This window comes from Synchiropus splendidus, chromosome 1 (genome assembly GCF_027744825.2).
Source record: "Synchiropus splendidus isolate RoL2022-P1 chromosome 1, RoL_Sspl_1.0, whole genome shotgun sequence".
Taxonomy (NCBI): Eukaryota; Metazoa; Chordata; class Actinopteri; order Syngnathiformes; family Callionymidae; genus Synchiropus; species Synchiropus splendidus.
Window position 1 is genome coordinate 10,663,369 of NC_071334.1, and position 27,768 is coordinate 10,691,136.

The window sequence follows — 27,768 nt, forward strand, 5'->3', positions numbered from 1 at the left end:
GGATGATGGGGTGGTGAGAACATGAGTGATCCGCTGCCCTGGCATCCCAGCGCCATCGCACACACATGTGCATGTCTCAACGCAAACAGGACCACGAGACCATTCACGCAGGGCCGCTACCCCACAAATGCATCCTCAGAAATAATTTATAGCTCACACCCAACAAGACGGAGGCTGTTTGTGTGCGTGTGTGTGTTTTGGGGTGTGACAAGGCGGGTCACTGACCCCTGTGACTCGGCTAAAATCCCTTTGGGCCTAATTCGGCAGAGGAATGGACCTCACAGTGCACTGGGAAGATGCCTCCAACATAATGAAGACAAAAGCCAATTGTGGCGGGGGTCTCTGTGGGGCCGACATGAGCGGGCCCCGGGGACAGTAGCCGTGTTGTCCGGTCCGACTGAGACTGAAGCCTGTTGCTTGTACCAGAGTGTGATAAGATCCAAGCTTCCTCTCCCACAGTGAGAGATTCTCACGCTGGAGGAGCAAACAGCCGAGCAGATTGAAGTTTTATTGTGGGACGGTGCCCGGGCTGAGATGTGATGTTCACATTCAAAGACATGAGGGAAATTAGATTTCAAACTTGGAGTCAAAACTGCTCAAGCACTCTCAAATATATTAAAATATACGAATGTATGAAACATAGAAGTTATATTTTCAGTCAACTGAATGGAAACATTTATTTAATTGCTATAAGTTGATCAATTTAAACAACGTATATGATCAAAATTAAACCCCTTAAATGCACTTAAAGCATCTTACAGTGAAAACAGTTGATACAATTTAGGTGCTTCAGCTTGGTCTAAAATGTAATACATATTTATAAATATTTAATTTAAAAAAATATATATGGTGGTTTGCAAAAAATATATGGTAAAATCGGGGATAAGTGAATATGTTTATTTTCTCATTAGAAAAACAGAAATAAAATAATAGGCAAGATAAGTCTCACAGAGAGACAGCACATCATGTCATACTCAAGCTAATACTGCAACCATCTACCACAACATTGTTGATTTCGCCACGTCCTCTGGAGTCTTTCCCCGACCCCCATCATATGCTCCCAGGCTCGGCCCGACCACCAGAACAAAGCTGGCAACAACAAGACGGCGAACAAACGGCGACACCACCGCCGCTGCCAAAAACAGGCCTGTCCCCTCGATTTATTGCCTTTTCCAAGTTGGGTTGAAGGTTTTCGTCATACAGCGACCACCGCCCCCCCGAGATGAACACCCCCGGAATGTCTGCCAAGAGATGAAGCGACAAGCGCTTTTTGATAGCGAAGAAAGAGTTCAAAAAATGAAGCTTTGTTTCCGTCCACATTTGACAGGTCTACCACCGTGGCTTTTGTGTCTACGGCATAAAGGCACACAAACTGGACCACTGTGCTGTTTGTGGCGAGCACTATTAGTCAACGTGACGGCCTTTGCAGATGCTAATGGAGTATAGTGTGTCCCGGTCAGACCCCCCCCACCTCCTCCCAGAACGTGGCGATCTGATAACACAAAGGCTTTGTGCTGGAGGTTGACTTTTCCCCCGCGCTTCTTTCACACCGCTACATTCTCATTAGCTTCTACTGACTCCACACACGGCGAGGACACGAGGTAGTTTGGGCCTCAACGCCCCGCTTCCCCCCCGCCGCCTCCGCCATCCCTCGGAGCGGAGTGGAGGTAACAGACAGGAGGAGATGACCTCCGTTCTCTGACTCACTCCTCAGACTCGGCTTCTACCTCAGGCGGCGGCGCTTCTGAAGTCTGGAGAAAACAGAGTTAAATATCTTCAGGTTCAGGGCAGAGCACTGGAGGGGAAACCCCAGCGCCTTAGAAACAGGGTCACCACAACAGTCCAACAGTCCGGCGCAACCGACTCACAGAGAAAGTGCCCCGATCTGAAGTTAGCCAGAGCAGAAGCAAAGGTGAGGGACCCCTTATTTACTTGCACCGGATCACTGCAGCGTTTCTGCCATGTTCCAACAACACAAGGTTAGGAAGAGAGTAGTGTCCATAGATATGACAAGAAGATCCAGATCACAACAGCTGGAGTTAGAACCAAGGCTCATGATACCAGCTGGCAGGGAGGAAGGAAAAGAAGGAAGCAAAGAAAGAATGAACTTCTTAAGTTCAAATAATACATTAATAACCACTAGAGACAGGGAGGTTTAGAGAGGAAAAATAATGTGGATCGGATATAAATGTACATTCGAAAATATTAAAATAGTAAAAAATAGAAATGCATTATATTGATTCAAATAGGCTGCATTTCAAACAGTGTTCAACTGTGAACCAAAGCAAACCAAAAAAATGTGTCATAAACGTACTGATTCTTTAATTTGTCGATTTTATTTTAGAACTCCTTTTCTCCATTTAGACACAATTTAATAAATAAAAGACATCTGATGACCATGCAAACATAATCTTTCTACAACATAAACTTTCTAACCAGCACATGGACAGGTGCTGACAGCGGGAGCTCCCGTCAACACTTCCTGTATGGGACAGGTGTTTCTTCAAATATACACAGGGAACTATCGAACAGTTGCAGTCAGATACGGTGAATCAAAGAGGGAGCGGGATATGATGACGGAGGAGGAGACGGACCTTGTGATGGTGATTTATAATGGAAGAGTTCAGTGAAACTGTTGACTCGTGAAAGCGAGTGTTGAGAGGTGATGAGGCAAAGAGGCAGCACTTTATTTTGTAGAACACTGGAAGCCATGGTGTTACATTGAGCTACTATTATTATGGTACAGTTAAGTAAACACACCACTTTTAAATGCTTCATGTTTGCTTTCCCCTGGAGACCAATTCAGATCAGACGAATTATCAAGTATGTGGTGATGCTGATTATTATGACATATAATGGGAGGGGCAAAATATTAGGAGAAATGTGGTGAGAAGAGAGCAAGTCAAAACCTGAGGGGAAAATTAAGTGCTAGGGAGTTGAAGTGCAAAATGACAAAAAAGGAGGGGTGACGAAAAGGTGCAAAAGACAGAGCAGGAGGGATAAAAGGTCTGTATTTATAAGGTTCAGTTTGACGATAATACGGTCGATTGTTGATGAGTGACTGTGGTGCACGGGTGTCCTTCAGGTCGGTTCATGATTCCAACTCCAGTCACACCCTGTACTGAGAGCGTTCCACCAAAAGTAAAGAGGTTGAGGTCCGTCTGAGTCCACTGATGCTGAGGTTGCAGGAAGTGAAACCACTGGAAAGGGGCGGGGCCAGAGAAGGGTGACTTCGGACATGTCACCCACAGTGCACGTAATTGTCACGAGAAAGAACAGATCCCCTTCCGGTCAGTAGAGAAGCTCGGGACTGACCGTAATATAGCGACGTGCGGAGAAGCCTGCTGGATAGCTGGCTCTCATTTCTCCTTGTGAAGAGCCTCGATGAACGCTTCCAGCTTCTCCTGGATCTCACGAACTTTCTCTGCAAGGACAAAGGAAGTCAATGTAAGTAAATGCAGCCATGTAGAGGGAAACACTTCAGAAATAGATGGTGCAGCTACGCGATGAAGTGACTGCAGTCTCACACATTCTCATACAGATCAAGTTAAGACATGGCAAACAGGGACATCACATAGCATAGTGGTTAGCATTCATCCTCGTGGTTCACCTCCAGCCTCTTGTGGATTCATTTTTCATTGAAATTATCAAACTATATAACAAGGCCATTTACTATGTTTTTAACAACCAATGAACAAGCCGTTCAATCTCTAACCGTCGAGTTAGTTAGTTAATCAACAGCCTGAATCCTGCCTTCACTACCTCGAATACAATGTTCTCTGCTGCTTCCTTTTCATTTTGTTACTCAGCAAAAACAATTCATGCCAACAGCAACGACTCAGCTCTGACCTGAAGGTTGACAGATACCACATTTTAGTGTGTTAGATAATGTAATGCCAAGGTATGGAAGCCACATGAAAATGGTGCCACTGTTCTCACACTTCACCTTCTGTGTCTACCCCACAACTGCTTCAGAGTTACGAGTAAAAAAAAGCATTTTAACCATCCCCTTCACGCCCCAGTGCATCCAACTGAAGAACTTAATTCTAACACAAAAACACTTTTGTCACTTGTGGACAGCACATGTACAGCATGTATTAACACACCCATCCAACATGACAGCATGTTATTTTGTCAGCTATACTCAACAAATCGTTGAAGCCCTAATAAAATGAAAATCCTAGATGTATCTTGCAAGAATTTTGAGAACATTTCTCACATGAAGAAGGGGCCACATCAAAAGGGCGCAGTGCTGTGCTCAAGGACACAAGGAGGGAGCAGAACAACATTCCACATGAAAGCAGGGAATCTACTGTCACTCCTTCTCTGGATGGAAGTGCTGTTGTCAGGAGGTTGAATCCCTCCACCAAACATGTTGTGTCACATGAGGCGTCTCAAGCGCCTTAATCGCTGATTAAACATCGTCTGCTGGCCAAGGGGTTTGGCAGCTGCGGCGCAGAGTCTGGCTGCTTCTTAACATCCTCCAAGCTTAAACTCAAACAACCGCGGAGAACTGCGCTTGATCAATCCGTCTCACGGGATCCATACATGGCCTATTGACTAGATTGCAGGCCAATATAAACAGCTTTGCGGAGGACTCCATTGAGCGAGATAAATCACGCAGGTCTGGACCTCTGAGCGACACCGGCTTAAGTGTCCGTTTCAAGGTGACAAATATGTGCGTGCTTCAGACGGAAACTGAATCTGGAGCTGCAGGGCTTTGAAGGCAGCACGACCGCTAAGGTATCGTGTTCTTGACAGATGAAAAGCACAGAGAGGCAGCGACACCCACCCACACGTCCTGAAACATAATCAGAGCTCACACAACTCCTGACCACTGAAAAACCATTAGGCGCTCGCCCTCCTCCCCTTCCAAAAAATTCTCAGGACACACTCCTCGAGGATGTCAGAATATCATGGGGAGATTATGATACTTAATGTGAGCCACACTGACAAGTCACCAGAGCAGGTGTGAGGCTACATGAAACGCAACACTGTAGAGCGCCACTGCAGCACGCAGGACACCGCAGGGCAAGGCTCACTTGTCATATTCAAATGCCCTTGATTCAAGGATGACTCCTTTCAGGCTGATCCGAATGTGACTTCCAACATCTGTTGGATGAAAAGAGAGTGGAGTGTGTGGTGTAACAGAGGTTTCTGGGTATCACATCATTAAAACGGAGGGAAAATCCCCCCCCCACTTCAAAGATGAAGACGAGGTATGTGGCGTGGATCAAGTGCAACCTGACCTGGACAGGTCAAACATGAATGATCCTGGGAAGTGTTGGGAAAGTTCAGCTGAAACAGCGGCAGGTGGTCTCGTACCACAGCTTTTACAGAAAGAAAATCTCAGACATTCATTTAAAAAAAAAAAGAAATACATAAATAAGGCCTCAAAACTCCAACTTCATCGTCCAGTCGAACACTGGGGTGCCTGTTGTTCTCCAAAGGAAATTGGGTAATTTACTGTCATTGCGACGATAACAAGCGCGGTGATCGAATCACAAAGGCTGCTTTAACTGCTCAACATATGCCCGGCATATAAATGAGAAGCTGGGGCCGCAAAGATGTTCTCACAATGACAAGTCTGGACGACACAAACAACACAACTATTTTTACTAGAAAAAAGGCTGTTGAGAACCAGAAGAAGTGTTGCAGATGATTCTATAAGCAAAGTTGGCCAAGATAAAAAACAGTTTCACACCGCTAACTTTGGTCCACTGTACCACAAGACACTGGATATTGATAGGTAAACATGTTGTTTCAGTGTCAAGAGCCATATCACAAAACAATCTGATGTTGAACCGAATTTGACTCTCCACTGATGACAAGCAAAATATGTGGGCCAAAGAGAAGCTAGAATCCCCAGTGATGTCACTGCTAGTAAACACAGTTGTATCTCCATCTTGGCATTTTTCTCTTAGCAGCAAGATGATAAATGATTTTCAAATGAGCCCAAGCGGCTTTAAGGAGCACAGAAGGGCACGGGTGACACTGAATGGTGTCTTTCAAAAAAAAAAAAAAAAAAAAAAAAAGCCAATATCCTGCAGATAAAAAAAACGCTGAGAAACAGACAGTTATTTACCCCACTACCATCTGTTTGCCAGTTAAAGGCAGCACAGAGGGAAGAAAGGGCAAAACAAGGCTTTCTTTCAAGCGCGCTGTGGAAATGAAACAGAAAACAGTCACCATGTTTCTCATGTGCAGTGGGAGTTGAGACCTAAAACTCCATTTAGACTCCTGTTTACCTAAGAGATGAGCCCCAAAACACAGTCATTCAACCGCTCACCCCTTTATCTCATCATGAATATTCCCATAATCCTCCGGCCTCTTTTCTTGAGGCCCCCTTCTTTAAGATGTTGGGTGCTGTGCAGGGTCCAGAAGGTGGAGGGACCCTCGTCCATTCAGAGAAGGAGAGAGAAGCCTTTTTTCCACCAATCCCCTCTTTCAAGGCCTTCTATCGGCTGATCTCCACATGAAATGATATCTCATTCAGCCTGCGAAGTCCACTAAGCCAGAGAGAGACTGGCAGGAGGAGAGCGGAGCCAGAAAGCTGTTAATTGACCTGTAATTAGACTGTGAAACTGTGAGGCCTTCTGGACAAGTAGTTGAAGGAGGTGAGAGGAGCGCTGGAGGAAGGGGGAGGACGGTGAGTCACACCATTTTACAGTGGGGGACTTCTACATGATCCTCAACAGAGTGAGAGACAGACACATTCTGACTGGATGTGTGAGAACGTGTCAAAAGGGAAACTTCACCACATGAGGTTCCGCTTCAAGGTCGAGGAAACCGTAGCAGCACGCTCGCGGGGTTTCATGGCGACAACAACGGTTGAGTGCGGTCACGATAGACAAAGTGTTCCCGTCGGAGACTGTCCGCATTTGTGAAACAAATTATTTATATCTTATAGCAGCCAAGGCCACAGCGCTACGCTCTGCTCTTTCCATCTGTGTAAGGGAGATCTGTTAATGTAACAAACAGACTGCGCAAAGACTTGAGGTCTCACACGTTCACATCCGACCACAAACTCCCACAGTCGCTACCACTTGGAAACATTTTCTTTGAAAACAGTCTTTTTGTCACAGGGTTCGGTTTTGACCTCCAATATGTTCAATGTCTTCCTGCCAAGAATCATGGATACCAAGATATTCATGGGCCAGAGAGAAGTTACAGGCCCGAGCCAGAAGAAAAGTCTTAAAAGGAAAACAAACTTTGCTGCTGTCAGTTATTAAAAGAACTTCGACTTCATGTTTTCAATGAAGTTGGATGCTTTTTCAGTAACATTTTGTCATTTCATTTAACTTAATTGTGACGAATAATGCAATGTATGACAATATTGTGATTTTAATGATGATCATCATATATTATTGTGATGCATTTTGTATTATGCGGTTCTTGACAATTTTCACCTAAAATACAAGCATATTATTAGGCAAAAATGTGGATGAATAATCATCACATATGTTGTGTAGTCCCTGCTGTTGCACTTCACTCTGTATTTAACAAACAGTTTTAAAGTCAAAATACAACCTGAATCAGTTCTTGATGTCTTGACAACTAAAAAAGCAGAGGGGGAACAAAACCCATGACCCAGACAATGTCTTGAAGGACAAAAAAACAAAACTGCACACCTCACGGTATGCACACTCGACATAAATCTGGGATGTTGCACGATAATCTGGGGAGGAAAAGACATTGATGTCGGTAACATTGTCAGCAAAGTGAACGATAAATCATCACTGCCAAAAAACAGATGTGGGAGTCCGAACCTGACGAGAGACATGCAGTTGATATCAGAGTTTGAGGTTACCCAGAGGCCAAGTATGGAAAAGACATCTACATGCATAGGTGACAAGTGGTGCTTGGATTTGTGAACAGGTGTCTTCACTTTATCTGAAGAGCAGATGTTGCTGGGAAAACACTCCTTCTTGGGGACTCAGCAGGAATGTTTGATGAGCAGAGCTATTAAGAAAACGTTGCAGAGTGGACTGTCACTCTCACGGTCCCATGGACCTTGACTGTCATCCAGCACATGGTTTTTTTCCATCATGGAACTCTGGTTACACTACTGACTGATAAACCGTCAGACATGGAGGTCAAGGACTGGCTGTAAACAAACATGCACTTAGACTTGCCTTAAATACTTTTCAGCAATAGTCATGATGCAATCTATGTTGAATATTTGCGTTGAGACTCCCTGATGACCATAACGGAAGTGACTGTGGAAGGAGATGTGATCCAAAGATGTCTTCAGGATCCCTATCTATTCTCATATATTACCAGAGAGATATTTATTTTCAGAGGAACACTGACTTCAGATCCTTAAATATATTTGGAGTCACTGTCAGTCAACTCATTTATTTTTCAGTTTCTTGGGTGGATGCAATATTCTGTCAAACGTACTGCCTTAAATGCTGGCCGTTCATAGAAGCCGATCATAATGTTGAATATACGATATTAAAGCATTACACCATCCAAGGACCTTCAGTGCAAACTGAACATTCACCAGTTCTTCATGCTCTGCAATAAAAATTAGGGAGTGTGTCAGTTTTTTGGACGCCGTCTTCACACGACATTGAGCAGACGAGATTAGATAAAACACAGAATTAACAGTTTCATGCGTGTCAGCAAGAAGGCAACTGTGGGTCTGTTGTTTTTGTTCTCTCCCAGGCACAAAGAGCGACAGTTTGATAGAAACTTCGCAGGATGAAGTTTTCAGCTCACTGGGAAAACTGTAACACGATGACAGGACTCGGAGCCAAAACTATCAAATCGGGCCAATTATTCAGCAGCAATTGAGAATGCGGTGAAGACAACTTTACTTCATTTAACACAGACGGCAAGAAAACGCGAGTTGCGCTAAAGCTTCTGTGTTACTTGATCACTCACTTCAGGATGAAGAGGCTTTCCATACTCACAATGGATATATAATGCAGGTTTCATTGGATGTTAAAACGGGAAAGCAAGTGTCATAAAACGGTACTTTTCAAACACTATAAATGCAACATTAGCGAATGTTTTCCTCTGTGAAGTCATGATCAGAAAACTACAGGGATGAATTGAGGCTTATGTTGAAAAACTTGGCAGCAAATCCAAGATTTGCCAATGAGCTCTGTCATGCTGCTCATACAATGTCAAAATGTTTCATCTAGACATATTTAGTGGCCCAATCCAACTCTGACAAAATGAGATTCAACAAGGCAGAATTTTACACGTCTTCTTGTCCTCAATGACCACATCCATGAACCTCACCAGTTGTCTACTACTCCATTTACCTGGTGCTGCCATCCTGCCACTGAAGTCCATTATAATTTTCAACCAGTTTAAAGTTCAGATGAAAGCTCAGATAACCAACACTAAGTGTTTTTACATGTCAGATACTAATGTTAAACAGCACATCAAAATACCACGTGTCACAATAGAGCAAATCAAAGGTGGCCCCTCTGATGGAAAAGAATGGGTCAGGTCTGAATGGAGATCTTGAGGAAAGCCTGGAGATTATTCTACAATGGCTTATCAGAGATGACACAACAACAACAGTCATGGCAATATAAGGAATGAGATTCAAGGCTGTAACTGAGTAGACTGAATTTATTAGAACAAGTCAAAACTTTGAGGGGCTGAGTGCGAGTCCAAGACTGAGAGCAAACCGAATACAGGACATTAGTACATCTGCCATTCTAAATCCTACCTAACTGCCAGAACATCAATGATCACAAATCCCTCCTAAGTAAGCTGAATTTCAACCTATCAGGAGAGGAAATATGTGTTTTATTGTAACTCAGATTTTCACATGGACAAACTGAGACCCCTAAAACATAACCTCCATGATTGGCAGAGAAAATTCTTGGTAGCAATAATGCAGCATTTTGGGGCAGCTCTCTTTTTCCCTTCACCTCTGCCGTAAATAAGGTTCATTCATGGGCACGAGGGTAGCATTCAAAATCCAGCCTCGCCGAGACTGAGACAGGAAGAGTCTATACACAATGAAAGACCATGATGAATAAGGTCTTGAGTCCAGTCTTGAGACAGACACCAGTCTGGAGTATCAAAACAATATTGATCATCCTTCCTAATAAAAGCTATCTTCTTTATGTCCTCCTTTATCGTATCCCTGAACCTAAGCCTTGTCTTCCTCTTGTTCTGCCCGGTACTTCCATTTCTTCTTCATACGACACGCTCCCTGTGGGTCTACAAGAGTTGTCCCTCTGATATGCTGATCTTATCCATCCTAATAACTCCAAATGAAAACCTGAGCATCTTAAATTCTGCAACTTCTAACTATGCTTCTTGTTTTCATGTCAGAGCCTCTCAAACTCATACATAATGGCAGGTCTCTCTGCTGCCCCGTAAAGCCTCCCATGCACTCCAGATGACAGCTTCTCTCACAGATCATCCTGACAGTGTAAACAAGTTCATCATAATCATATGTAAAATTTGTGATTCATATCACATCTCATATCATATCGCGTATTTATGTGAAGACAATCGAGACACCAGAAACCAATAAGTCAAGATACACCTATGTGAGAAAAAAAACATCAGAGATGCGGCAAGTACTATGAAACACTGCAACACCGGAGTGAAATGAATCGCAAGGCTTGTGCAAGAGCAGACAACCTGCGGCTCCTCTCTAAACGCAGGCACGTGCGCACAACACCTTGAGCTGATGCGTCATCCCTCACGACAGCGGCCAACACAGGAGCACCTCTGGCTGAGCCCTCACTAATCACTCCAGGGCAGGTTGCTCAAAAGAGGATCTGAGCAGGGCAGGAGATGAAAGGAAACGGTGGGAGAGTAAGAATGAGAGGGCATTCCAGCGCGCAAGCCCGGACAACTCCAGTGCCATTGTGCTCCACCAAGAAGACGAGAAAAAGGAAGAGGAGAAAGTGATTGCGTGCACAAACATGCAAACACTTTACACATTATCACTGACGTGAAGAGCTGCTGCTGTTGACAACTTAAATACCTTCACCCCCAGATAGCCTCCACATAAAAGGGGAAATCACAAACACTCAACACAGAGCCTGAAGGAGAACTGGGGCAGAGTGAGTATGAGATGGTTTGGATGTGGGAACGCTACAGATCCGAACAAGCCATACCGGAGACGACCTATGCATTAATTGTGTTTCTATATTCAAACATCAGGCAGTGGAACAGCACATCCGCTCCAAACAGGATTAGGGGAGAAATAAATAAGCATTTAACCAGCAAGTGCAGACGAGTTATGAAGATAATAATGAAGGAAGAATGAAAACTGCCACCAGGCAGTGTGTGATCACTTTAACTGCTGAAGTGCGTTCAAGCAGGTGAAGTGGCCACAAAATGTACTGATGTGGTGTTACACCAGTTAGGTTCTCACTGACAGTGTAAATCTATACACGATGGAAGAAAAGACAAACAACCAAAGTAAAAGCTGCAGAGTGTATGTGTGAGTGTTTGAAGCTATATGCCAGACAAAGTCTCTATTAATCTCACAAACCACACAAACAGGGCCCAGCGGGGAAGTGAGCGAGTGGCGATAATCTGTGCATCTCTTTCATGAGTGGCCGATGAATGTGACAGAAGAGCAAAGGTGGACGGCTGTGAATCACCGATGACAGGAGGGAGAATATCGGATGAACAAACAATCAAGGTAGGGTTTCCAGACCGACAATGTGGACGTTCAATGGCGGGTCACTTTAGCAATCATGGGTCAAAAATGGAGAGGCAAAACAATAGAGGCAATACATCTCTCAGGATTGGAGACACCCACAAGTTATTTATGTAACTTTAAGGTTAATAATCTGAAGCATAACAAGCTCAACCGCAGTTGGAAAACTGACTACAAAGTGAAAAGTACAGTATATAACAGAACAAAATCTTCTAATTTGTTAAAATCTGTTTATTTCTATTGTTATTTGTAGATTTAACATTTGCTTTTCGGGACATCATAATGTCGCTTTTTTGTTGCCTCTTCGGTGAACACCCCAACCCCAAAAAAAGCAGTAATGAAGACACCATGAAAAGACAAAAGGTAAAAATGTCAGCATCTGCAAGTTTCGTACTCGGTGCTCGTAGCCTGAATAAAAAATGATATTGTGGAAGAATGCAACAGTCCGATGGATACTCCGGACTTGCCGTAGATGGTAGATGAATGTGGTTACGACCGAGTGAGAAAATGCAGCTCCACATCGAAGCGACCAAGCACCACCTGAGGTTTACATTATCTGTCATATTTTTTGTAACTGGTCATGAGACACCCCATGTGGCATGAAAAAAACTCAGCCTGGTTTGACCTCATAGTATCTTCCAACACACAACATTATAAACCCATAAATAAACCTAATAAATGGCGTTAAAACATGACTATTTGGACAGCGTTATAGAACCTAGAAAGAAAATTTTCCTTAATTTCATCATTCTCGGCTCACGTAGGATCAGTATTTGTAACTTGAGCATGACTGAATGTGTCTTCCAGGGGAAGCTTAACAGCACATAGCCCCCAGGAGCACATTTCTGCCTTTGTTAAGTGTGTTTATCCATCTCCCACTTCTAATCTCCCTGTCATAGGCTTATAGGTGAGGACGTCAGGTGAAAGTGGACTGTTTCCCATCTGTCAGGGCATGGTAAAGGTAGACGGAATGAGTCGGGGAAAAACTTGACAAAAGCTGAAAAAAGGGAGACATAAACCTGGATAATGTAGCCGGCGCTATTAGCTGCTGGTCACGTCGGGTCAGGCTTTAGTCTGGCCCTGAAGCTATGTGACCTGTTAAGGTGATGTGACCTGTGAGTCCTCTCTATCTGAGGGGAAGAGCATCTCTGTGGGAAGACGATGTATCCAGTTAAGACTCCTGACACACATATTTGCAAGTAAAACGAAACCAAGTGGAAACAAAGCAGCTTCGCAATCAGAGACAGTTTGACACCAAAATGTTCACCTATATTCAGTACAGATTAAGGCACTTTGATGAAGTATATGTGGACACTGGCAACTGAATTCTAACATGCTTTTAAAATCATTGCCAGTAAAATGATTTAAACTCTGACTCTTGCCCGTCAACACTCAGCACCACCAGTTACACTCAAGTGCACTAAAGTTGCAATTGGCTTTTGCCCACAGTGAACTTTATTTTACAGACTTTGCTCAAAGAAGGTTCCACACTTCGGCCTTTGAGGCGCGTCACCGTGTCGACCCATCAGCCGTGCAGTTGGGTCTAGACTGACAAACCCTCATGCTCACACCCACACAGGCCATATTACAGAATAGCCCTGCAAAGTGAAAGTGTCAGACAGCTAATGACCCAGATCTTCCACTCCACCACTAACTCACCCTGACAGATTGACAAAGCTTAAACTCTGGAACTCTTTTTTTTTTTTTTTTTTTTTTTCAGTAGCGCTGAGGAGAAACTTTGCCATTCCAGCTGATGAATGAGAGCATACATTGATGGACAATTTTAAACATCCTGAAATCTACACAAAAGAAGGCAGGAGTTTGGATAATCATGTCTATTTCAGAACTAATGACAGCAGGCAGGTGCAGCTCTTCCAAAATGTGACATCATGTAATAGTATCAGTACAGTCTAACTTCATGCTGTAAAGAGTATTGCCAAATATATTAAAAACTATCAACCCTGATTATTACAGGAAATATGATCAAATATGGCCTCAGAACATCAAAAGAAAAAAAAAAAACAGACTCCTCTCTATCTGTTTTTGGTTACGATTAATGCCAAACTGAAAAGAAGTCTGTTGGTCTGACTCATAGAATCCTGAACCGACCCAAGCACAGAAGTGAGTGGGACGAGCACTGGGAATATTATGTTTGCATGGATCTGGTCAACGGCATTAAGAAACAGATTTTAACTGTAAATGATGATTCACAGTACAAACAAGAGCTCGGCAACTATTTTCCATGTCAAACTGGTTCCATTAAGAACGTGTTAGTTTTCTGACGTGCATGGACTCAGCTGGTAGCAATGAAAGACTTCATTTTGTCAGCAGAATCTCTGACATTCAGATTCATCTGCACAATATCAAAAGCATTACCCATGTGTCAGCTTGATTTCAAAGTACTGATCAACCTTAATGCAGAAGTTTGACTGGGGATACATGACTCACATTTACAATGACATTTTCACATAAAACATCTCAGAATAAAGATGAAATTGTGGACAAACCTAAGGCCTAATGTGGTTATGAACAATAGAATAGTACTAAAACGCTAAAATCCACCGCGACTATTTTCACCATACAACAACTCCCTAATTTCCTCTTGGAGAACGTAACTTGCAGCCGGACAGAAAATGCCGTGGAGTTGCGCAATGGTGCCACCTTCTGGCTGAACACGGTACGGGTAAAGTAAGGGCGAGCGACAAAAACAACTGCAAGGAACAAGTGACAATCTACTACATACTTTTTGTATACTGTCACAGATACGTAAAGTAAACTAACATAAACGCATGTGAGGATGGATTAGGGCAGCTGGGCTCAGGATTTAGGAAAAAGTTCCACATTTAATCCCGATCGCTTCATTAAAACTTAAGATATCTGTTAATCCTCAAACATAAATGACCTAGATGAACTTATCAGAACTCACTGGTTTGTGGTTTCCCCATGGTGAAAACTATTAGCAGCCTGTAAGTGCTACTGTAACGATAATTTCACAGTTGAACAAGCTTTATGACTTACTGAGATCCTCAGCTAGTTGAACTCTGCGACCAGTGATGAGCTGAGCCTTCTTCTCAGAGTCTTCTCCAAAATCATCCAGCACCTCTTTGACGTTTTTCTCCAACCGACGGACTGCCCAGATAAAACAAACACGTAAATCATAAAAGTCATTTGAATGTAGCTGGACAGAAACTCTACTGCAGATGAATTTACTCAGTTTACAGGAAGTTTTTCTTCGTACCTTCAGTGTTGGTGAGTTGCTGTCGTAGAGTATTGGCTGTGATGACCAGCATCCTCTGGATTCTCCAGAACAGGACCACATCATTGCACTCCAACTGGGAAAAAGTGCAGGTAGGTGACAATATTCACAACAAATAACTGCGAGAGGGTGACAACAAGGCCCTTCTCCTTACCTCAGAGTCGACAAAATGCCTCTGGTAGTAGTAGAAACCTCTTTTGCAGAGGCTGCAGTGAGACAAAGCTTTCTGCAAAAAGTGCCTTCGATAAAGCTGATGCCACGTGTCTTTGATCTATAGAAGAAAAAAAGTTTTGTTTAAGGAAACAAACAACAGTCCAATTTATCAGTCAAAAAAACGTTTTCCTCTCACCAGTACAGGGTCAACTTCGACGTTGCGAGCCTCCAAATTTTTTCTCACCGTGGTCACCTCGTCATTTGCCAAGTAAGCGGTGTGGTCGTCGTGCAGCTTGAGCAAGCGCTCCAGCTCGGTTTTTGTTTCGTTTCGGATGTGCTGTCAGGGTGAAACACAAAGAAACTGTTGAACATCTGCAGCGTGCCATAACTGGACCGTGGAAGTAAAGCAACCTGCTCTGGTGTTCTGTTGGTCCAATTCAGCCACCTCGCCTTCCAGTCAGGACCGACCATGTCCTTGATTACGGATTCAGCTGTTGGAAACACCATTCATTTCAAGCGCCATTATATTCATATCACATACTTGTTTATTGACCCCACACTGCATCCTGAACTCCCAAGTGAAGGCACTAAACTCACTGTCTTTGAGCCGCGATTGCAAAGTTTCCTCCATGAACTGGATCGCTGCATCCCACTGAGGTTTGTCTGTAATAGATCGATCTTCCAGTGCATTGTGTTGGATCACCCGCTGGCACAAAAAAAAAACAAGGATTATGATCATATTATTATCCACAATCCAAATAAGTCAGATGTCTTTTTTGTGGCCGACTGTTTACCAGGCTGTCCATCGCCCTCTCATTCCACTTGTGTCTTTTTATGCTCTCATCCTTAACAGCCTCCTTCAGTTTGTCAAATATGTCGTCTTGGTCTTTGCCTTTGTACTCAGCCATGAAGCGGGCAAACTCATCCTGCAATGTCTCCCAGGCAACCTGACACACATGGGAGAGGGGAAGAGATGACCATCCAATAAATTACTCTCTCGACAATCAGTTGCAGCAAACTCACTCATTCGATTGTTAATACTGGACTCTTGCCAATCTTAGCAATAGCAAGCACCTTACTGCGAGCACAACAACAAAATCAACAAATGGCAAGTCATACTATACCTCCAGAGCCTTGTGTGGAAGTTGCTTATCGGTCCACTGTTTGAGCTTGATGTCGACAGTGGTGTTGAAAGTCCCTGAGTCCATTGTTTGGGCAGCAGGCAGGTAGATGTTCTCAATCACATGTGTCGAAACTCGCTCCCACAGTTTCTTTTGCAGGATAGCTTCCCTGAGGCAAAAGAGAACTCCTTTTAGTTACATACTTTATTAATGCATTTTAGTGTTGCATGGTTATTTTTTAAATCAAGAGATTTAGCAAATGTCCTGCTTTTTAATCTGTCCAGTTGTCCAGCTCAATTGGGGCAAATGCTCCAGGGGGACAGGAAACAATTAGGAGCACTGGGGTGATTCAAGCTGCAATTGCACTTGACTATAGATCCCAAAGCAGATCCAATATTCACTGTTCTCTTTACACACTCTGACAATGGAACAAAACCCCTCACGAGTTCCCCTGGGTCCAGAGCCATGTTGCTGTTTTCTCATTTATCATAACTGCACGCTCATATTTCATTAAGCTCTCTCTTTGTTCACAGAAGCCCTCCTCAGTGTCAATAAGCGTGATCTCCAATAGAGCGCTGGCTGCTGGCTGGCTAACAGGGCCACCCCTGTTCCTGTCCACGGACCATTCATCAGTCTATTGATCTCAAACAACTGATGGCACACACACACTGGGGACGACAACTGCACCGCACACACCTCATTTTGCAACGCTTTCTGCTGTGAGTGAGGCTGTTGAAATTATTTGTTATGCAATAGATGAATACACAAATAAACCAAATGGCTCATATTGAACCTGATCCGTCAGGATGTTTACCAAGTTTAACAAAACAACTCAGAGAATGAACATTATTTCAAGTCAATCTAGAAGCTCCAGTTTCTTTTTCCTGATAACAACAGCAGAAATGAATAGTCGATACAGTTGACTATCCTCCATTTTTACGTCATCACACAATCTACAGCAGGTGGTAGAGGCTCAAGGACCATCACAACCCATAATTTTGGATGTATATTACAACACTACGATTAGATGTATAAGCATGTTCACAAATGGTACACGTCATATGCCAACAACTGGACTTATCATTAAAATAGTCAGTGACTAGTGGACTATCAAAAGTTGTTACTCCCAGCCACACAGACCACCAGATACCACAGAACTTCAAAAGCGTCAATGTAATGTGTCTGGTGCGGCGTTTGTCCGGCACTCAGTTCAATCACAAAAAGCCATGCATAAATCCATAGTGTCTGTTCACATTGGCTTGCACTAGTCATGTCCATCAAAGATGCAAAGAGGCTGGAGAACCTCTTAAAGGCTTTCTTCACTTTAGTAAAATCTTTTTGACAAACACCGCTCAAAAACTTGACGCTCAAAACTTGATGCTTAAAACTTGGAATTTGACCAAGCACTTACCAGTGCTGAGGTGTCACTTGGCTCAAGCTTATGACCTCATCCAAGATTTCATTTTTGACCTTCTCATAAAGTTCATTCTGTGGAGACAAAGTAAAGAAAAGGAGCCATTCAACTCAACAGTGTTCCACCAATCCTGTAGATAATGTACATGGTAAAACATCCTCTACATCTGTTTAACGGAATGGATAAACATCAATGAATCTCACCCTGTCAAGCTCACGGACACGAGGGTAATTGTTCTTCCACTCCGTCTCCAAGTTGAAACGTGACGCTATGAATTCAGATGAAAGGAGAATACGATTAGCGTATAACAACAACTTCATTCCGTCAGTGTAACATTCATCTCAACCTGCTCATACACGCTTAACTAGTCCCTGAGGACGAGAGGGAAATCACACGCTCTTTAATCAAGTTTTAGCTCACATCCACATGAAACCTTTTACATCCCTTTCCACAGTGGAGATGAAGCTAATTGTTATATGTGTGGGCCACTGTAGCAAGTATGAAGGCCAGCAGCGCATGTTTTGATAGGCTAGGGATCGATCTGCCACACAATGGGCCTGCGGGAACTAAGCCTCACGGCCATTAATCTCTGCTGCTGTTAGCAATGGACCTGTGAACGTCCAGCATCGTCTAGACTAATTGTAGTTGGAAGTCAGACTTCAAAAACGGATGTAATGTATCCTGCCATTTCTTTAGTTCTTTTCATTCAGAAATCTTCAAAGATGCGTTATTCAAAAATGAGTTTGTAAATATTTTGGACTTCATCAAAGTCCACATGATTTTGACTGATAGACATTACTAAAACAGACAGCTTACCTTTAAATACATCCGCCTGCTGCTCCACTGACTCCCTTACCATCTTCCAGAAGCAGTCAGAAACAGCTAGACTCAAGTTTTTTGTGGTCACCTGATGGGCTTTCAACATGCCATCTCTGCAAACAGGAGGAAACAAAATCTCAGAAAAACAAGATTGACCACATCAGCTTGCTGCATAGTACTCCTTGCCGTAGTAATCTGGAGTTCTGGAAGAAGTCCTCCTCATAGTCTTTGATGGAGTCTATACTTTCAGCACTGCTTCCTACAAAGAAGAACACAACACCACAACAGGTGAAATAAAGTCTTGAACCACTGGTTGAATATTAACGTAAAAATAGATCTAATTTTGGGAGGTTTGATGAGTTAAATAAACACAGATGTACAGTAAAACATCCCAAAAATATTGCCAATTATTTTATTTATGTTGCTGGCGTTTACCTTTTCCAGTCACTACAGCAAAGTAGCCAAGAGCCTTCATCGGAAACAGCTTTCCTTCAACTATCTGCTGAATCTGAAAAAGAGAAGTTTCAAAAAGTAGGACCTGAGTTCCCTCTAGTGGCGAATATTAGAACAACGGCATGTTGGTTTTGCGTAAAAAATATAGTGTTATTTTCTGAGACGATAACTGTCTACTTGGGTGGCTTAATAGAATGACTATGATGGAGCATTACCCTGCTTGGGCTGGCCAGGTTCTTCTCAGCCAAGTCGACTTTGGTCAGAACAAAAATGGTCCTCTTTCCATGGGGGTCCATCTGGCTAACCAAGTCGGTCACAATGCTCCTCTCTGCGTCTACACTGCCATCTGAGACAGAGAGCACAAGAGGAAAACAATGCAGATGAATTTTACTGTTAATTTCAACGTAGCTGGTGAGATACACCTAAAAGAATTATTGAAAATGTAACCAAATACCTTGAATACAGAGAATGATGGCATTGGGGTTCTGCATATAGGCCCTGCTAATACTGAAGATGGTTTCTTTTGTGTCTGTTGCCATCCCTGTGGTCACCGTCTGCAAAACGCTGGGTTTTAGATAAGCTTACAGAGGTCTCTTTTGACAATCAGCAAAAACAATCAGCAAAAACCACATATGCATCTCAAGACAGAGACGGAGAGAATTTTCCACTCACACTAATGACACCTGGTAAATCGACCAGCACCATCCTCTGGATCCCAGGACCTTTGACACTCAGGGAAATTGTCTTTAGAAGAAACAAATCACAATCATAAATAAGTGCCTGTTCCTCTGAAATGTTGGCCACAACCGAAATAAGAATGCCAACCTCTGAGCTGACCGTCTGTCCATCCTTCACACTCTTCCTCATCCGCAGCTCAATTTCATGTCTCAAAGCAGCCAGCTGTGCCACATGAACCAGAGGGTGATCAGGCCATCGAATGGTTACAACACTTCATTTATGCGGTGGAAATGTGTCTTACATCCTCCTCCTTTGTCAAGTCAAATTCTCGGCCACTGTCTTTGAACATGGCAACGTGGTGAGGACCTTCACTGAGTGTGACCTATAGACAGCGGTATTAACAAACATGTCACTACCCTTTCACATTTAAACAGCAAATTCAGTGCTCAGTCAAAGCCTGAATTAATGTCTTTTTAAATCGTTTGTCTTGGTAACAAACCTTAACGGGAGAGCGGGTCATCATCTCACCAGAGCCCCTGGGGAAGATTCTGGCCTGTGCAATCATCTCCAGCACACTGGTCTTCCCAGCACTCTGATCGCCGACCACAACCACCTGGAACAGCAGAAGAGGCTTTTCAGGCTCAGGCTTTTTCAATAAAATATGTCAAGTAACAATCAAGAATTGTCAGGGTAAGTTCCTTACAAAAATATCCATGCAAAGATCATTAAAAAAAAGCATGGAAGTTATACATTTGCAACTCTTAGTTACTCAACCACAAGATCAATACAGTTCATACTCACCCTTGGTAGGTGGTCCTGAGTGTTGTAGTTGGCATCATAGTCAGACAGGATGTCCAGAACTTCAGAGTACAAGTCAATCAGAGATTTCTGCAACACAGGTGAGGACACATCAAGATGACAGCGGTCTCTTTCATTTTTCACTTTGAGATTTGCACTCACCTTGATTTTCCTTTGGTGAATGCCTTTATCGTCCTTCTGCAGAACTACTTTTCTTAACTCCTTATTCTCCTTCTCCAGCCTCTCCAGCATGCGTTGATACTTGAGCTACAGAAACAAGTAGCGTCAATGGATGGAAAAGGTCATGTTAGCACGGTTATTCATGGCTGTTGATTAAACTTTTTGTCAGTAAGACAGCGTTGTTTACTTATTTATTATAATATTATATAATAAATAAATATAATATTTTTAACAAACACGCATCAACAAATATTAAAACATATGTAATGGAAATAATGTATTTATAGAATGTGAATATCCATATAATATTCTTGAAGCTGAACAGTCAAGTTTTATTGTGCAGAAGGAAAAGGGGCAACAAAATGTGTGCAAAATTTAATCTACGCGTCCATGGCGAAACAAAGACACAAAAGTCAAATCTAATACAACAATCAGCCTTAATTTTTAGCTGTTACAACTTAAACTGCACCTGGGTTCGAAGGAGCTCCTCTTGCAGTTGGTCGATCTTTTCTTTGTCTGATGACTACATTTCATCGAAACCAAACATAAAGAGGAAGAAAACAGTTAGCTTTGATTCAAGGAAACATCACAAGGCACCAAAACCACCACCAAACCACATGCATGTCGTCTTGTTCAAAAAGTTGATTGGGAGGAAATCACGCCCTGGACTTCATCACAATCATCCCAATACCACACACATCACAAAATATTTCCTCAAACTTGACGGGCGATTCAATAGCCTTTGGTCAATTAAGAACATTACTTGCACACTTGACAGGACAGAAACAGAAAGTGGGATGGATGACAGATGAGAGAGGGAGATTTTGAACAAACCACGCTACATTCTGAATCACCTATCACACAGCACACAGTAGGAAACAAGCTCATATATATTTTATGTATTGCCAATAACATACTCATGAAGGTTTGGGCAGATATAGTTAAATAGTTCCGCTTCATGGGAAAACAAGTCCACTCTTTCTACACAGCCACTTGTTACTGGTGCAGCACAGCATGATAATGCAGTTACGGTGTAGAGCAGTAACACCGAGGTGAGCATACAACTGCTGCGGACAGTTTTGAATGAATTCACATTTTTACCAAGACAATTGACTCCAAAAATCACTTCTACTTCTGACAAACAACCAACACTCCTCATTGAATAGAATCCCTTGTACATTTCTGCAGTGTTAAATGTGGGCAGGAAAAATTCAAGATTTCATACATCGTGGGGTGGATATAGTGAAGCACAAACCATGCAGCAAATAGCAAACCTACAAAGCATCATGCATCTGTGAGTGTTTTACGGGGGAAAGCAGTCTGACAGTCTGCAGCACTGACTATAAAGACAGTCTCAACCAATAAATATATATCCCAAAATACCCCAAGAAAACAAATTAAGACAGATTTTATTTGTTTTTATTGTAAAATGTTTCTGTGTCATGACTTTCATGCTCTTCGCAACCATCAACACTACCTCCTCGACCTTTCCACATCCAGTCACTTGTCCTCCAAATCCTTTCTGAGCCACTTCTTTGTCAATACACTTCCTCTTCCTTGCTGTCTCCTGGAAGACTTTGCCTTCTTTTGTACCTGTTTGTAACTGTCCTGTCTTCTCTTTCCTTTGCGTGCGCTCATATTTTAAGAGTCCTTATTCATAAAAATAGATAATAGTAAAAGGGTTTAGGTTGCTGGAACCAGACCAACACTGAAAATCTTTTATCCTTGACAATGTGGGGACAACACTTGGACACACTAACGAAAAGTAGATACAATGATATATTCTTCACATAAAGATATGATTTCCTGCATCAATTCTAACCAACAACTGAGGCTCAGAATGTGTGATGTATTTAAATTGTACCAAAGGCTCACTAAAGGTCCTACATATACTTGTTCTAATTCTATTCCTTGGTAATTACTGCCTAGCAAAACAGGGCAGGGCTTTGCAGGATTTCACCTTATGTTGCGGGGGGCTGGGGCTCGGAGGTGGACTGGGTGCACTGGGACGCGTACTATGGGAGGCAGCGGCCCGCCGGACCTCCTCCTCGTGCCGCTGGATCTGTTGCTGAATAAGAATGAGCTCGCCGAGCAGACCCTGCTGGGGTATGTCATAGTGAGAGAAGAGGAAGGAGCAGCGACAATGTGAATGGCCGGTCACTTTGCTGCCATGCTGAATGACGCCTGTGACTTTGGGCAGCGTTGCTGCTTTGTTTTGTCAATGTTTGCCGCCAACATCAGTGTCACCCAACAGACTGTCTCACTTATTCACGAAGGAGGAGACGCCAAACTTTGCAACACTGACAAGACGAGGAAGCTGATACAACAACCAGTTCCTCTCCGCGAGTGGCAACGACTCTGATCACACTGTGACTGTCATTTCAGTTTTATATCAGTGGTTAAGGTCTGCGAAGCAAGCAAGCAGAGGAAGACTTGTCTATCAAGAGTGAAGCACACCGAGTGTCGGCAAGTCAAAGGCATGTAAAAATGTACATCTAAGGAACACATACAGGTCAATGTTGTTCTCCACATAAATGCAGACTAACTGCGCAGCATCAGAAATGGAACACCTTTACCTCAGCATATAATTCACTTTCCACTGTTTACATAATATAAATGCAATTTTGTAGCAAACATAAACAAGACACAAACATTTGACATGAGGGCTGAAAATACAAAACATGGATATGACATGGATGAAGACAAAAAAGCGAGACCTTGTTTTGTTCAAACCTTTATATGTCAGAAGAAATATGTGAGTGAAGGCAACACCAGGGGAAAAGCAAGATGACGGGAATGAAAGGAAGGATTGTACTGATGACAAATATTAGTGTGCCAGAACAACTGCTGGACAAGGCAGATTCATCTTTTATCACCTTTGTGAATCTAAATAGTATTTCAGAATTTACCTAAATCAAGTATTTAAACTATTTTATATTATTAATGCATTAATTATTTCAACAATGTATACATTTATATAGCTATGTCAAACCTGAATTGAAAAAAAAAAACATGAATCTAAGCACAGATGTTTGGTTCACCACTTGGTCTTTCCTTGCTGATAATTTTTTTTGTCAATGACATTCCACTTAAATCAGCACTGACCCACATGTGAAGCTTCATAGATCTTATTATAGACAGCATTTTTGGCCACAATCTTAGTTGCTCAAATACCTTTAACTAAACCACTTCAGTGGTTCACTCATCTTCAATTTCATTCACATGGCCTGTTGTTCACTCACTGTATATATTACATCCCAACTTCAAAATCCCTTCACATCTGACTTTGTTTTACAGCCAGTCTATGACCAATTCAGGAGTAACCATTAAAAAGTATTTCAACTGCCATGCCACTGTCATAATACGAAGCCTATCATTCGTACAAAATGACAGCTGAGATTGGCTGATGCAACAAGAAGCTAAACCTTTGTAATGTGGGGCAAACGTTGTGTCTGTAGGTTCATCTTAAACTTGCCTTTTTGTAATGTTTGTCGCTGGCGTCCTGCGCAGCTGAAGCAGAAGAATCTGTTGCCTTCAGCTGGGAATCAATCGAGGCATCTAAAAATAAAAATGCTGATTTAGACTTGAGCAACAAATGAGTTTGATGTAATGTAATGTTGATGATAGCAGTCTAGAGGAGAAAGGTATTATCACAATTTAAACGTGAACATGGTGAGGAGAGGGAACTGGTGAGAGACAAGTAAATGTTTGGAAAATCTCTATTAAAGATTGTGATTTGTGTGGGAATGTACTTTCACTTCAAAATGGCAGATCAGTAAAATGGCAACTATGTAAACAGGAATAGTCCTCGAAATGACTCACTGCAGGTGTGGTTTGGTAATATGTTTTTAATATTAATACGTTTTTTTTGTTTGTAAAAAGGTTCTTCCAAACATCTGCAAAAAGGAGCTTCAGACAAAAGATAGGGAAGTGCTTTATTTGCCTTGCGGTGCTCACATAGATCAGCAGGAGAGAGGGTGGAAGTCAAAGGAGACTAGTAGGATAAAGTGTTACCGAGGATCATCAGATAAAAAGAAACCAGAAAAGATTAGAAGAGAATACGACTAACACTAATGAAGGAGGCTGTCAATGACTTTAGTTGACACCCAGCGTTTGCTTTTAAAATGCAGCTGACACCCGTTATTCAGCACTACACCCTGATGTTAGTAAACAGTAGTAGACTGAAAGGGAGAGAGCGCGACAGAAAGCAGGTTTACACACCTAACAACAGATGTAGACCAGAAGCTCCTTTGACTTCACTACCCAAACTCACACCTGTGAAAATGTGGAGGACAGAAGGGCGGGGAGGGAAGGATATATGATAAATAGCAATGTTAAAAAAAAAATGAAAAAAACGAGAAGCAGAGGGGTGTGGTCAAGGCAGGAGCGAATCGTGTGTGTTGTAAATTTAACCAAGGTTTGCTGTAACTTCCACCTTCCTCCAAACACAGACACACAAGATAAAAGCACCATAACTGCACAACAGCACGGTCACATGGACTGCGATAAAATAGAGGCAGTACAATTGAGGTTTGTTAATATTTAATCTGGATTACGAAGGGCAACACAATTCGAAAAATTAAACACAGGTTACTAATAGCGCAAGACTATTGGAAACTCTGAATCAAAACCATGTACTGAATCCAAAATGACCATGAAATTGAGAAATTACCTACAATTTTCCGAGTAAAAAAATATTTTGTGTTCAACAGGTGAAACCTAAAATAACGAGCCAAAGGAATGCAGACTATTTTACTCAGTTTTCCAAAAAATGAGTAAAATAGAAATTTCATTGCAAAAAGTATAGTAAAATACAGTTTGGCTCACCAGAAGACAAGAGACTCTTGAAGAAGGTGAAGTTCTCGCCGATCTTGTCCATGTCAGGAAGAAGTTTAACAATTTCCTCCATCTCTGGCAACGCCTTGGTCAGCTTTTCTGTTTTAGTTGAAATGTCGTGTCAGTTAAAATGTTTAAAGATATATATATATATTTTAAAAGAGATATTTGATTTTAACCACCTTCAGGTTTTGCACAAAATACATAATAAAACAATTTTACTTACCAAAATCGATTTGTTCACTAAGCTCCCAGACAAAGTCAGGAATGACCCAGTTGTATTCACTAAAATCTGGTAGCATATCTTTCCACTCATCGTAGGTCTGAAGGTGAAAAAGACAACGTTTTGTTACAGTAATACAAACATTCTTTATCCTGCATGTGCTGACCACATGCTCTTGTGTACAGTTATGTTAATAAGTGAAGCGAATCAGGTTCGTTGAGGAATTGCCATGGTGACTACACAAATAGACGAAAGTAAAGTCATACTGCGCCATACCTTTTTCGCTGTGTATCCTCCTCCAACAGCACTGCCCAGTAAAATGTATCTCAGCCTTAACAATCTGGCGGCCAAACGAGCCACCCAGAAGTTACGTTGCTGCTGGTAGCGATGGCCCCCTGAGCCTGGAGGTGGTTTAAGCTGCCGCATGGGCAACCGTGACATGGAGGTGAAGTATCGGGCTGCCGTGCGATGAGGTGGTCGCTGAGGGTTGGAGTTCGCTGAGTAGCGATGATGGATGGCACGGGAGAGCGGATGCAACTTCTGGAGCGGGATCCGAAATCTCAAGCCCATGTTGTTGGTTACCATGGTCCTGCAGGCAACGCTGATGTAGAGACGAAAACTGACAATTAATAACTTTTCCATTTACAAGACGCAACTGGGTGAATGACACTTATGACGCAAAATAATTTAATTACAAAACAAACCACCGACAATCTGATCTGAATAGAGCTCTGATAGAGATGAGAAATCGATCACACCAACAGCACTGCCAAGTGTCATTCCACACATTCATGTTATTGTTCAATAATATACAATCTAATATTAATCCAATGAATTAAAAGGTTGTGTAAGCACTGCGTTAATGTTAGCTCATCAGAAACAACGGCTTATCACGAAGAACTGAATCGGATGAAGTAAACACAGCTACATGGCATCGACTGTATCGGCAAGAGTGTTGAATGCCTTTTACCTCACGTGTTCACGATCATATGGTTTACCATAGGACCGTTATGTATTAGAATATGAGGTATGAGGTGACAACACTCGCTGTCCTCGCCTGTCAGAAGCTACAGCAGCGGTTGCCATGACATGCTAACGTTCGTTATCTTGGAATAAATGCTAACTTACCAGGCAAATTTACTTCCGACTCGATACATGGCGCTGAGCACTGGACTAGCAAAAGGTTATTTTATTTGGTCTTTAGGCACAGTTTAATTCATCTTCACAGACGGTAGACATTTGCCTGTCTGGTTTGGCAGCTCGAGCAGCTCGCAAGCTAACAAGGACAGTCGGAATGACAGTTGACTTCCTGTGTAACGGTGCAACCCAGAACTCAGTCCGGTTACAACAAAAAGTAGTTCCGAGTAGTTTTGAAACTCATATATATAGAAATAGCGCATACACGCCGTGGAGAAACTCACCTTATTAGCAGTTTTTCTGACACACCAAAAACGCTCTTCATACAATGCCATGTCTCAGCTGTTTGAAGCAGCTCCAGTGTTGGTGTGGTATATCCGGTCCACCCCATAGATTCGCTCCCAGTAACATTTTCAAACGTCTATTCGTTAAGAAAATGCTGTCAAACTCTTTGATGTACAAATTACAACAGAGACCTGAATCGGTTCTGACCATCAAATAGCAAAATGTGAGCTTTGATTTCATTTTTTTTGCTTTATTGCATTCCCTTGGAATTGGCCTTTGAAGTTTGGTTTTGCCTTTGCTGCCACACAATGTATACAATTGTAGTATTATCTCCAGTAAGGGGCTTTGACCCCGACTACCAGCTTTCATTTATGTCCGGCTGCAAGTCTAGCTTGCAAAGATTGTTGTTCTTGTTCAGCTTCTTCTTGGTTACATCCACCTTGACTGCAGCACTCAGGATTACACGTCGACATAGAGTCCGTCCACTGTATTAAACCACCTTGAACGTTCTATCTCCCACGTCTTGATTCCAAGAACTCAAGAACGGACGATCATATGTTCCAAAAAGACAATTTATTGACAAAAGAGATTGAAAAAAAACAAAACAAAACACAAATCAAGAATGTAATATATTATTTAGAGGGGAAAATAAATAAAAATAAAAATTGCACAAACAACACAACTCTGCTCTGTTGATCCCGAATCATTTGAAAGAAGATGAAACTAACGTAACTCCTTTTGTCTAGCCTACTCCTGAATAGG

The 27,768-nt window shown here is 42.4% G+C and overlaps 1 protein-coding gene across 8 annotated transcripts; it reads right to left on the bottom strand.

The window, feature by feature from the left end:
- Positions 1–2,314: 2,314 nt before the first annotated feature.
- On the bottom strand, positions 2,315–27,186 carry opa1 (OPA1 mitochondrial dynamin like GTPase). Of its 8 annotated transcripts, none has more exons than XM_053850997.1 (30): positions 27,006–27,186; positions 25,861–26,185; positions 25,588–25,684; positions 25,353–25,460; positions 24,747–24,800; positions 24,001–24,083; positions 22,486–22,623; positions 20,995–21,048; positions 20,508–20,612; positions 20,349–20,435; positions 20,047–20,160; positions 19,849–19,929; positions 19,695–19,769; positions 19,542–19,613; positions 19,324–19,423; positions 19,085–19,215; positions 18,852–18,924; positions 18,603–18,675; positions 18,414–18,529; positions 17,801–17,865; positions 17,595–17,671; positions 16,187–16,352; positions 15,857–16,009; positions 15,660–15,768; positions 15,474–15,553; positions 15,259–15,399; positions 15,064–15,180; positions 14,892–14,985; positions 14,672–14,782; positions 2,315–3,424 (listed from the first exon to the last, which is right to left on the bottom strand). In XM_053850997.1, exons 1-30 carry the CDS (start codon positions 27,110–27,112, stop codon positions 3,360–3,362), a joined length of 3,171 nt encoding a protein of 1,056 aa, XP_053706972.1. In that variant the 5' UTR covers positions 27,113–27,186; the 3' UTR covers positions 2,315–3,359. The 8 variants fall into 8 exon arrangements, with proteins under 8 accessions (XP_053706972.1, XP_053706882.1, XP_053707316.1 ...); XM_053850907.1 differs by having other exon boundaries at positions 22,486–22,626; XM_053851341.1 differs by lacking the exon at positions 27,006–27,186 and adding an exon at positions 26,713–26,885.
- Between the last annotated feature and the right edge of the window lie 582 nt (positions 27,187–27,768).